General features: G+C 37.9%; 1 protein-coding gene across 1 annotated transcript; it reads right to left on the bottom strand.

Annotated features, from left to right (window-relative positions):
- Positions 1-1980: 1980 nt before the first annotated feature.
- Positions 1981-11625, bottom strand: LOC110102136 (mannan endo-1,4-beta-mannosidase 6). The gene is made up of 5 exons (XM_028700489.1): positions 11386-11625; positions 4790-4984; positions 3141-3263; positions 2866-3077; positions 1981-2419 (listed from the first exon to the last, which is right to left on the bottom strand). The coding sequence occupies exons 1-5, from the start codon at positions 11623-11625 to the stop codon at positions 1981-1983; spliced, it is 1209 nt and encodes a 402-aa protein (XP_028556322.1).
- Between the last annotated feature and the right edge of the window lie 1924 nt (positions 11626-13549).

Genomic DNA, 13549 nt, shown 5'->3' with positions numbered 1-13549 from the left:
GGCGTCACGGCAGCTCCTTGACGTTTTGTCGGCATAATTTGTTTCGACGCCCTCCTCTCTCTCATTTCGCAAAAATAGAAACTAGATTCTCCTTTTTCCCTGGCGAAGAAGCTTTGAAGGAGTCCGAACATCAAGATCTTCTTCCTGAAGGCTTTTTGTCCACTTCCTGGAATAGAGAGGGTTGTTTAATACAATATTTGTTCCCTCAAATCCTGTCCGCAAGTCATTAGCCATTCCATTCAAGGCGGACTTCAAGAGAAAAGCTTCATCCAGCCTTTGCACGTGAACCTTGCCAGGGAACGTACGATTGATCTCTGTTCTTGGGAGAGGTGCCCTTTTCGTGGGCAACGTTAACACCTGTATGTGAAGGCAAGAATGCGGAAGTTGTCCGCGAGCTGAAGCACGCCGAGCTTGCCGCAGCATTCGAGGCCGATCGGGTCGGGTGAGTCGGCGGAGCAACTGGGCGAAGACAAAGAAGAACAGGGCTTTGATTGAAGGCCTTCTTGCTGTTTTGAATTGGTTCTTGAAGAACCGAGAAAGATGCATTCCCAATGGACATGGAAGGGGTCACATCAAGATGAAGAAATCGAAGATCTTTTACAAGAATTGGCACGACTCAAACTACGACTATCAAAGATTGAACGAAGGGAAAACTTGAGGTCCCTTGGCCGGGATTGTAATGGTGTCCGAGGCAAGTATGCTGCCACAATGGCTTCAAGATCCTTCGTTCCAACAAAATCCTTAGTAACCGACGACGACGACGAGGGCATTGCAGATGATCAAATCTCTTCCACTCCACCCTCGATCGAGTTCAGCTTCAAAGGATTTGAAGATTCGTTGTCGAAATCATCGTTTGTGCCTCTCTACGATGAACCCATGTACGATGTGTATGATGACGACATGATCAGTGGAGTTCTTGATCTTAAGCAACTTGCATATGATTTTAATGATGATAGCAAGCTGGAAGGCCCGCATAACATCAATGATGATCAGTTGAAGTTGGAAAAAGGATTGCTTTCAAAGGTAATGCTTGAAAACAATCAGTGCTCTTTATTGGATAATGGTGTTGAGATTCATGATTGGATTGGTCGAGTAACAGAATTGGAAGAGAGGAAAGATGCTTGCAAAGCTGCTAAGGAACTTATTAGTAATGAGAGCTGGCCAAAGGCAACCCGGATTAGCCACATGATTCAAGGATATGAGGTACATTCATTCAGGTTTAACTTTGAAGCTTGGCCTTTAGGCAAAAGTATCAAAATTTCTGGTGAAAAGAAAGAAAAGAAAAAGAACAAAACCCTTAAGTTCATCAACAACTTTCATCGACTTCAGTCTATACTAAAGTCTCTCTTAGACGAGGCAAATGACACCAGATGGAAATATCTAGACCGGTTTAGCCAACCAAATCCGCCTCCTTCTTGTGGCCAGCCGGACATCTTCCTATGAGCCTGAAGTTCCTCCTACCCCGGTAGTATGACGCCGGAGCTGAGACGTCAATTGTATTAAACTTCAGGCTATATTAAGTCCATTTAGTAGTTATAGGGCTATAGAGGTGAAATGCTTTCTTTTGTTTTGTGTAGCCTAGTATGTTCCTTCTTTTGGGCTATAAATAGGTAGCCAATGTCATGTAATAGATAGATTTTGAGATGAATAAAAATTGAGTAATTTTACTCTTTTTGGGTTTCTGTATCCTGAAGGATTTCAGGTGGTGATCCCTCTCCCCCAAGGAGTTCTTGGTCCCGTCACCGGATCCTCGACGTGGATTCGTCGAGTCTTTGTTTTCAATTTTTCTTTCATGCATTTTGTTTGATATAACTATAAACTCTACTCATAAAATTATGAATGCATAAAAAACATGCATGTAATCAATCTATACAATAGAACATGTACATGACTTGTTTACTTTTATAATGTGATTCGTACCCACAAATCTTTAATTAAAATATTCATTGCACACAATAACCTTTACATTCAAATATTCCATCAGAGTTGATTATGCTGAGAAAACAAGCCATCCACTGAGCTCTTCTTCTTTCTGCAACCCCAGTGGCACCTCCATGAACATTTTGAATTGAACATCTGTATCCTCCTTGACTGCAGAGACAGAATATTTGATGTAGAAATAGATTTCGTAAGAACCACTGCATAGCCATCATCCATATAATCAGTTCCTTCTGGGAATAGCTGCCATAGAAGACTACCTGCTCCACTCCCTCCTCTCTTTGCAGAGTTCAGAATGTTCTTGTAAACCATATCAATGAACTGATCCCTGAAACTAACACTGAAGTTCTTATCTTTGTCAGACACTCCGAACTCTGCGAACACCACCGGCATTCCGAGCAAATCCTCTGCATCATCAATGTGGCTCTGCATCCAGGACTCGGTGAATTGGAGATGCAAGTCCGAGATCGTATTTGATATCCTGTATGAAGAGAGAACCGATTAATCTATAGCTAAAAATTCTCTCTTATGTTATTATTATTGACAGGGGCGGAGCCAGCCATAACTTTTAGGGGGGACAAACGTATAAGTAACTGTTGGTAGATATGTCAGGGGTCCAAGGGGGAAGCGCCCCCGGAACAAAATTTGATTTACTATTTCTCTTTATATTTTGTTCATCGTTCCCTAACAATAACACATTTACACAATGTGTTAATTATATTGGGGGAAATTGCTTAATGACTATAGTATTTTTATACTTTTACGGGGGGTAATTGCCTAAAAATCCTCGTAATAAACACTAAAAAAATAGATTAAGGGACATAAATTATCTAAAGAATCGTATAATAAAAAAAAAATTTTGAGGGGGGGAGGGGGCCGGCCTCATAGGGGTTCCGCCCCTGATTATTGTTGTTGTTTATTAAGTACCAGGCATCTGGGTAGATGTGGGCTGTTGCAAAGTCGATGCCTAGTGTTTGATGGTTCCTTATGAAGTCGGTGCCGACTTGACAGGCGAAGGTGTTGGGATTGAACTGAAGACGATCAGGCGTCGAGGTTCCATAGAAGCCTTCAAGCCCAATCTCGACTAGATGCTTTGAGTCAATCGATTTTACATGGAATGCCATTTCTTCTATCCATGCCTGAAAATGATTTGTCAATAGTTGATGATGGATTGCTACAGGATAGAAACCAGAAATAGTTACCTGTAGGTTGTTGCCTGAAGCATCAGCAAGGCAGCGAGGTTCATTCATTAATTCCCATGCGAATATTGTTGAGTCGTCTTTGTATGTGATGTTTGTGAATGTATTAACTCTATTGAGAACCGTCTGATCACCCAAATAAATCTTTAACTTAACATGATTTTGCATATGCGGCAACATGTCAAACTAATAAAGTATAGACATCAAGACTAGTTTCTTTCAAATTTCAGTTTTTTTTTAATGAGATAATTAACAAGAGTGGATGTTCCTTCTTTAAAATCTTACTGTCTTCTGTAACACCCGGGCTAAGAAATTTATTTTGAATTTCTATTATCTCTTAGAGCATCTTCAACGGAACCCCAAACGTGCGTATGGCGTCGTTCAGTCACTCCAGCCGAACGCCAAATCTTCCACCATTTACTTGCAGGTGAACAGTGCGACGCCAATATTGGCGTTGCACTGTTCACCTACGCTATTTTTCTCTCTCAACCGAAAAAACGCGCGAAAGGAAGAAGGATCGTTATATTCTGAGAGGTACTTAAAATGGAAATCGATTGGAGCAACACCACGGCATTTTAGAGTTTAGTTGTATTTTGCCGTGAAAAATGGAGTTCTCTGTTGGAGATGCCCTTAGCGTGATGGGAAATTATAACGTTTAAGCCATGTTAGAGATATCTTTTTCACCGGTGTTTTTAGATAATATTATAATTTTGTTTAACTTTTTTTTTTTTGCTTTCGTGTTGCTTTTTTGTTACATTCGCATTGCTTTTCATTAATTTATGTAGTGGCAAGTTGCTCTTTACAATCAGAATTGTTGATATATATTAGCTTTAAGAAATTAGTAATTTAATTTAAAAAAACATATTTATAATACTACGACAAAGCCTATTTTCGATGGCTGCAACATCTTGTAATTGTTATTGGGAAACTATTGCCGAGAAAACAATTTTATTTTAAATTCAGTTGTTGTGGATATAATAAATATTTTCTGTTTAAAAAGCCAAAAAATTGTTTTCTTAAAGCTACCTTAACAATTTTGATTATAAAAAACAACCTTTAATCATAAAGATTTATAGAGAGCAATGAATAAACAGCAAAAAAATAATAGCAATAAATGGAATTATAGTTGAAATTCAAAAGACAAAACAGTGAAAAAGACCTTTATGAGTTTTAACTTCTAAAACAAGCTACTCTTAGTTTAGGTAGGTTGATACGTTTACTAATTGGTCTCTAAATTTTTTCTTCTTAATTGCATAAGAAATAAAAAGCCAATAATTATTCTTACAACTAAGTCTACAATATTTTTATCATATTTCATTAATTTTAATTCCTGAAAAATAATTAAGCTTCATGAGCTTCAATTGTGCTTCGTTTTAGATAGCTAGAAAGCAACTTAATTTTTTAGTGCAAAAATTTATTGAATTATATATATTTTGTACTAAAAAGTCATTTTAGAAAGTAGTAAGAAATAGTCTTACACGAAGCCTTGATGATATTATGATTTGAAACCTCTACAATAACTTTCTTGTAAATTCTAGAAATAATAATTCTATTTATTTTATTCTATGCGAGATTATTAATTCGAATTTTTTTTCGATCTGAATGTTCCATTAACAAAAATCTTTCTCAGAATAAATAAAAAGATTTCTCACCTTAACATGAGCTTTGTAGTAGCTTTTCACAGTGGGATCAATGAAGAAGTCATCATCAGAAGTGAGATTCAGGCCTGCAGCTCTTCCCCACTTCACATACTGAGCCTTTCCACCATATGCTTCCCAGTTATTCGTTAATGACAGTATCAACCTGATATTATGCGCCTTTGCCTCACTCACCACAAAATCAAGCGCCTGAGTGAGTGATAGAAAAAAAAAAAAAGAAACTAAGCCTTCTCATAAGTTATCAATACATTTGTTTAGAACGGCTTTCTTACTGCTTCTTGAAGCAGTCTTTTAGTAGAAAAAAATAATTTTTTGTATTACAAAACTGCTTTAAGAAACAGTAAGAAAGTCATCCCAAACAAAACCTTAAACTTCATTTATGACGGATTTTTTATTGCTTTTTAAAACTACTTTTTTGTACAAAAATTTAACTCCCTTAAGAAGCAACAAAAAGGCCATCCCAAACGAAGCCTTAATCTATAATCATTATAGATAATTAATAAATAACAATTCTAAGCATCTTAATTGGTCTCAAAATTTCTCTTGAAAAATTAGGAGAAATTGGATTGGAAAAAATTTAAAATTTTCTTTTTGGCAGCGACCAAGACATGGTACTCTTACGCAGGTTCCAGTTCACTCATAGCAAGGCAAAATCTGTCCGGCAAGAGTTTAAATATTGGAAGTGGCAATCAAGGCTCGATACTCTTACGTAAGCTCTAATTCACTCCCATTGGGGGAAAAGCTGTCTGGCAAGAGTTTAAATACTAGCAGCATCAATCAAAGACTGGTACTCTTATGCATGCTCCAATTCACTCTTGGTGGGGGAAAAAACTATCCAGAAAGAGTCTTAATACCAGCGGCGGAGGCGATAAAGACCTGGTACTCTTAAGCAGTCTCCAATTCACTCCTAGCGTGGGAAAACTTTTCGATAAGAGTTTAAATACTGGAAGCGACAATCAAGGCTTGACACTCTTACACAAGCTCTGGTTCACTCTTATTAGGGGCAAAACTATCTACAAGAGTTTAAATACTAGTGGTAGAAATCAAAGCCCAGCCCGATTCTCTTACATAGGATCCAGTTCACTCTTGGTTGAGGAAAAAATTGTCCGGCAAGACTCTAAATACTGGAGGCGGAGGCAATCAAGACCTGATACTCTTACGCAGGCTCCAGTCCACTCATATTGGAGAAAAAACTGTCTAGCAAGATTCTAAATAATATCAGCAGAGGAGATCAATACCCGATACTCTTACGCAGGATCTAGTTCACTCCTATAGGGGGAAAAACTATCCTGCAAGAGTCTAAATACTGGCCACTGAGGAGATGAAGACCTAGTACTCTTATGCAGGCTCTAGTTCACTCTCATTGGGGGGAAACTATCAGCTAAGAGTCTACATAACAACAGAGGAGACCAAAACCTTTTGGTTGCTGTTTTCCCCTATTGGGAAGTGAATTTCATCCACTAGAGATGAGGCTGCCCTAAATAGTACACAAAAAGGTGGTTTTTACTCATCTGATAGGAGGTGAGTTTCAAATAACCAAGAGGATTTTTGCAAGTATATTATTTCTCCCTTCTTCTCATTTTCTTATCCTCATCGTATTAATCTTCAAGTAGTATCCATTCATTTATATATTCCTTTCCAGGTAGCAAGCCTCTAGATATGACAGATGTTGTTCCTTTTACTTATGAAATATTTGAGCTGATATAAGTTTCTTGGACTACAGAGGTTGAAAAACATAGGAGATCAACATTGATTAATGACATTAACATATATATATAAAAGAGGTTGAGAGAATCTACCAAGGATTTATGACATACCCGAGATTATTTTTTAGAGAATTTCTTAATAATGTTAACCTATATAGAAGAGGTCAAGAGAATTTAGCAAGGAGCCTATTCGAGATTATTTGTCAAAGCATTGCTTGATGACAATAATCTGTACAGAAGAAGCCGAGAAAAATCACCAAAGACGTATGAACTATCAGAGGATTTTTTGTCAGAGCATTACTCGATGATAGTAATATGTGTGGAAGAGGTCAAGAGAATCCAACAAAGATGTATGACCTATCCGAGGTTGTATGTCAGAGTACTTATCGCTGATATTAACCAATATGGAAGAGGTTAAGAGAATCCACCAATGATATATGAATTATCAAAGGTCGTTTGTCAGAGCATTACTCTATGATGGTAACCTGTGTGGAAGAGGTTGTTAGGATCCACTAAGGATGTATGATCTGTCCGAGGTTGTATGTCAGAGTACTTCTTAATGACGTTAACTCATATGAAAGAGATTAAGAGAATCCATCAATGATGTATGACCTATCTGAGATTATATGTCAGGGCACTACTCGATAATATTAACCTATATGGAAGAGATTGAGAGAATCCACCAAGTATGTATAGCCTATTTGAGGTTGTATGTAAGAGCACTACTTGATGAAATTAACCTATATAGAAGAGGTCGAGAGAATCCACTAAGGATGTATGATATATCCGAGTTTATATGTCATAGCGCTGCTCGATGATGTTAACTTGTATGAAAAAGGTCGAATCAAATCCCCTTATGATCGATTTTGCCTTGATTGGGAGGGGGTGAATGCCGCATATATCCCAAATCAAAGGTAAAGAATGGTATATCTTTAAACTGTTACTGTCTTTATAAGGTCAAGATTAAGACTTTTCTAAAGGAGAAGAAGTCCAGGTAGGGACTTTATAAAGCTTAAAATTTATTTGAAGCATCATTGCACTTGTTAGAAGCTTATGATCCCAAGATAACATCTTAGATATTGAAAGAGTTAGAGGAATCTTCTTAATCATGACTATAGTCAAGGTTGCCACCCTAGTCCACATTAAATTCTCATAATATTGATACAGCAATAGCTTATACCAGGATGTTGACATAAATGACCTTTTGAGGTTGGAGCAAAAATTGCACCCACTCTAGAATCACGTTTCCCACAGACGACACAAAACTATTGCATCCTGGAATATTCACGGCTATAGAGAACTATAAAATTTAACGTCTTAGCTTTATACAAAGATCATCATGCATAGAAATAAAGAGAGAGGGTGTAGCATTCATAAGAGACATCAGAGTTTCTATGTTGAAACCACTAAAAAGGGGGAAAACTACGGGGCCTGACCTAGTTTGAATGAATCCACTATTATTTGCAGTCAATTACAAATGAGGCCCTTACTTGGGGGAAGGCCTTGGGTTGATTTAGATAATGTACATCATATAACATGGTGGAAATTGGAAAAATTAGTAATGAAATATTTGTTTTATTCGACAGAACCATAGTTGGTGGGTCATAGAGGTTGAAAATACCATAGTCTGAAAATGGAGGTTGGAAAGACCATTGTTTGGCGATGAAGATCGAAAGTATCATATTCGACGAATGAGGTTGGAAGGACCATAGTCAACGGGCGATGGAGGTTAGAAGGACCAAGTCGGTGGGCAACAGAGGTTAGAAAGATCGTAGTCTGATGATGGAGATCAAAAGGACCGTAGTCGGCGGAGGTGGTCAGAAGGACCATAGTTGGCAAGCAACGTAGGTTAGAAGGACTATAGTCGACAAGCGAAGGAGGTTGGAAATACCGTAGTCTGGTGAAGGAGATCGAAAATACCGTAGTCGGTTGAAGACGGAGGTCAAAAGTCAAGTGATGTTCAAAAGTTTGATGTCAAGTAGAAGTCTGATGAAAGTTAGTGGCGAGCAAAAGTCTGGCGATAAGTGGAAGTCCTACGTTGTGTAGAAATCTTGCAATGGGTGGAAGTCTGGCGTCTGGTAGAGTTTGATGAAAGTCTTACTACTTGCATAAGTGCAATGACGAGTGGAAGTCTGGTGTCGGGTAGAAATTTGGCGACAGACAGAAGTCCAACGTCTAGTAAAAATCCAACAATAGGTGGAAGTTTAGGGTTAGGAAGAAGTCTTACGAAAGTTCAACGACAGGTGAAAGTCCTATATCGAGTAGAAATCCAGCTACGATCGATGGCCGGGTGGAATTTTGGTGGTGATTGGCGACTGGGCGGTGGTCTGATAATGGTCGAGCCGGCGTTGATTGGCAGACGGGTGGAAGCCCGACTGTGGTCGGAGTCCGAGTGGAATTTTTGTGGAGGTCGGCCGCCGGGTGGTGGTTCGACGACAGTCATGCTGAAGTTCGACTGTAGTTGGCCATCGCGTGGTGGTCCGATGATAGTCGCACTAAATTTTAGAGGTGGCCAGGCAGAAGTCTGGTGGCCGTCGGTGACTGGGAGGTGGTCCGATGATAGTCAGGCTAAAATCTGGCAGCGGTCGATGGTAAGGAGGTGGTTCGACGACTATCAAGCTAAAGACCGGCGGAGATCAGCGACCGAGTGGAAGTTCGGCTGTAGTTGGCGTCCGGGTGGAAGTCTGACAGAAGTCTAGCGACAACCGAAAGTCTGGTGTCCGGTATAAATTAAGATACGGTCGGTGGCTGGGTAAAATTCTGGTAGTGGTCGGTGACTGGGTTGTGGTCCGAGGACGGTCGGGCTAAATTCAGGCGTCGATTGCCAGATGGGTGGAAGTCTGGCGGTGATCGGCGTCCGTATGGAATTTCAGTGGTAGTCAGCTGACCGGTGGTGGTCCAAAAATGCTCGGGCTGAATTCCGTGGCGGCCGGCCGTCAGGTTATGGCTTGACGACGGTCAGGCCTGGCTGCGATCGGCGTCCGTATGGAATTTCGGTGGTAGTCAACCGACCGGTGGTGGTCCAAAAATGCTCGGGCTGAATTCCGTGGCGGCCGGCCGTCAGGTTATGGCTTGACGACGGTCAGGCTAAAGTCCATCGGCGATCAGTGATCAGGTGAAAGTCTGGCTGCGGTCGGCGGTGGGGTGGAAGTTCAATGGTGGTCAACAGTCGGCGTGGAAGTCCGACGGCCATAGAGGAAGTCTGGTGGTGGTCGAAAGCTGGGCAGTGGTCCGACGAAGGTCTGTGGCCAGGTAGAAATTCAGCGGCGGTTGACAGGGGTTCGCTGGAGGTGATATTGGAGTTCTTGAAGCCTCAGAGCTCTCTCAAATCTCTATCCCCCCTCCTCTCCTTCATGTAGAGAGTGGGGCTCTATTTATAGATTTTCATGAGTGGCACATCCTATAAATATAGAAAAGATACGGGGGTAGGTTCAATGTGCTCCATCGAATGGCTTGTATTGATTCAGTCAATCATAGAGAGTTTTCAATTGTTTAAGCGCCTTAATGATTTCGGAATCCAACGATCTTGGGCTCGTTGGATTTTTCTCGCCAATCCCCTCGATTTGACTATAAGCATGTCATATTTGGGTATCATTTTGTCATCCAAATAATACTTTGATCCTTTCAAATGTGGTTTTGGCCCCCGATTTGGACCCATTTGGGCTCGGGTTGGATCGATTTTGGTGTCGTTAGGTTCGTCTATTTGAGACGTTCAGTTTGTTTATAAATTTGCTTAAAATGGAATTCAGATGATCCCAAGTTTAAATTTGAAAGTTTCCAACTTGAATATGTCTTGAGATTCATGCATGTTCAATACGATTTTTGATGACGTATCAAGAATGAAAAAGGTTCCTCCTCGTTTTATTAGTTTGTTGAAGGAGAAATCTGATAATAATGTTTGTAGGTTGTAATAGTTTTTTTTTTATGGTAATGCAAATGGTTTGCTTTTTCAAAAAAAAAAAAGAGGACATGTTGTTTGGTTAATAATCAACTGTGGATCATCAAATTTTTTGATTAATTTGACTTGCCTCTCATTGCTTGTCTAGATTTATGATCCATATTATACGACGTTTGAAACTACAAATTGCTAGCTTCATAACCATGAAGGAGAAAATTAATTTAATAGTTTGCTAAGAATGGAATGAGCTTTTTCATCACTGTGATGATTTTTTTACCTCTTGTTTATAATCCTCTTTGTTTTCAATTTTTCTTTCATGCATTTTGTTTGATATAACTATAAACTCTACTCATAAAATTATGAATGCATAAAAAACATGCATGTAATCAATCTATACAATAGAACATGTACATGACTTGTTTACATTTTTTTAACGTATGATCACTAAAATTTTTAATAAAATTTTAAATTTTTAATTGATCACTCTTTTAATTTTATTAAAATATAAATATAAATATAAATGTAAATGTAAATATATGTATTTGTGTTTTACATTGGATTCTTATGTTAATTTTGTAGTTTAATTATTTTTCCATTAAATTTAAGCATAATAATAAAGTGTATATATTTGGTCCATACAAAATTAAATCAATGTTACATAAAAATTAAATACCATTGATAATTAAGGACTTCACATCTAAATAAAATATTAATATTTAAGTAGAAAAATATATTTTATGAAATTTTAATTTCAAGTCAAAAGCTTTATTTTAGGTAAAAGATTATGGTAAAAGATTATGTATTTCATTAATCAATCTTATAAGATAAAATTTTAAACGTTAGCAAAGGATTTTTAGTAATTTTTCATTTGAGTAATTATTATTATTATTTTTAAAGATACTTTATGTTTCGCTCAATAACTTCATATCTAATAAAAAAAATTAAGAAAATTTATCGAATGAATATTTATAATGATGATACAAGACCTTGAAGACATCTTCATCATAAACAGAAGGAGATTTCTGTAGCGCTCTCCACCCGCCATCATTGAAGGCCCATGTTCGACCGACAGTGAGACCAACTGCTGAAGCATGTTCAAATGTCTCTGTAACCTTCCCTCTTGTCGAAGGATCGACTGCTAGAACCATGAGCCAGTAGGTATTAAACCCATTCACATAGAATGGTTGCCCTCCTACCACAAACTGATTTCCTTTCCTCTCAACCATCTCCAACCTTACTTCATCAAATTCATATCTCCTGCAAGGCATCGAAAAAAATAACAAAAACAAACTTTCCTATTATGATGAACAAGAAATATAGAAGCAAAAGGAACTGAATGAATACCATCTATGATTGCTTTCGAAAGGCGAATGATCAATATCATTGCTTTCAATATCATCGATAGTTGAAGTTGTTGTAGAAATTAATGAAGCTAAAATGGTTGCAAGTAAAAGAAAATTTTGAAGCATTGAAAAGAAGGTTGAGAACATTGTATTTTCTTGTATGAAATGATTTTTTTAATTTTGAGCTATGCTACAATTTCTGTTTTTTTCTGAAGTGTTTTGATGGTATTCATGTAAGCTGGTTGGAGAGATATATATACACATATAAGGAGCTTGGAGTTGGTGCTTAGAACGATTAAATGGCCGTAGCTTGAAAGTAATAGAAAGATTCTGATCTCACTCTCTGAAGCGCGAAGTATTGAGATGAAGGGAGTTGAGTAAAGCAATGGAGTGGGCCTTCAAGATAGAAAACTCTGGAGGGAAGCTTCCTACTCCATAGGGTTGCCTTTTAAGAATGGGAGCATGAGAATTAGACCAGATATTTTAACCATCCGACGTGGTTGGATGTTGCTGGTTTATTTGCTTAAATGGAGTGGAACATTCTTGGTTCAGGTGACACAACGTAGATCTCATTATCGGGCGGGTAGGAACATGGTGTATTGTATTTTATCTTAAGCACGATTCAAACAAATTTGTATGAGATTATTTTTTTATTTGACTTGAAATAAAATAAACGTACTATAATGTAAAGTAAAATGATGAGGGTGATCCTTGGTTATGGCCCACAGTGATTGATGGTGGCCGACGAGTGACAGTGAGGGGCCAATGGTAGGATGTCTGGATAGCGGTAAGATGTGACAACAGTCATGAGAGCCGACAAGTGGTGTACATCAACGGTGACTGACAGGTTAGTGGTGGTGTCAGACGATGATAATGAGGTTAACTTGCTGTAAAAAAAAAATAGACAAAAATTTAGTGAGTTTATAATACATTAAAAGTGAACCAAATAGTAAAAAGAAAAAATCCTTAAAAATTTACAATGTATTTCTTTTTCAGCTAATCAAATATCTAAATTTTACTTTTTTCGTGAAAAGGAATACTTTGAATTATTTTTTTCAACAAACGAAATAACCACTAAATCCCAACATTTACAGAATTTAACAAAATACAAATTTATCTACTAATTTTAATTGCTAAGAGCAATTGCTTATCAAATTAATCGAGTATTTAGCTCAAATGAAAATATATTGTGATAAAATTCAAAATGGTGAGCACTTTTAGCATTTATCCAATCTCATGAAGAATTTTTTGAAAGATGGCAACAGCTTTTTGTTAACCTCAAAATCAGATTTTAATTTTTTTTTATATAAGAAATCATTACATTGTGAGCTCCAAAAATTCGACCCCGGCCTCCCCTAATGCCTTTTCGGAGAGTTTTAACGAATTAAGTTTCTAGGTAAATTTTGGGAATACATATGGGTTTGTAGATAAGACACTACCTAGATATTTTGACCTCATTTTGCGAGGACTTTATGATCTAGTTTCCTATAGGCGCAATCCCCTATAGTTAATTACCCCTTTTGATAACGAGAGAGAACTTTCAATTAAGGCTAACTTTGATCAGATACATAAAAATACGTGTTATCTGACATATTATAGCAGCATGACTTTGCAAATGTGAAAATTTAAAATTTAAATGTAGAAATTTCACCATCTTGCACTTAAAGCGGATGGTAGGGGAATGAATGATGAACTCAATTAAGATCCCATGGTTCCGTCGTTCTAGGTCATCATGGTCCATGGTCTACTTAGTTAGAGGAGGTAGTCGACCCAACATGACAGAAAGATCCCTATCAGCAGCCATGGT

This window comes from Dendrobium catenatum, unplaced genomic scaffold (genome assembly GCF_001605985.2).
Source record: "Dendrobium catenatum unplaced genomic scaffold, ASM160598v2 fragScaff_scaffold_1538, whole genome shotgun sequence".
In the NCBI taxonomy this organism is placed as follows: domain Eukaryota; kingdom Viridiplantae; phylum Streptophyta; class Magnoliopsida; order Asparagales; family Orchidaceae; genus Dendrobium; species Dendrobium catenatum.
Note: the sequence above shows the minus strand (reverse complement) of the source record. Positions and strands in the feature narration are given on the sequence as shown.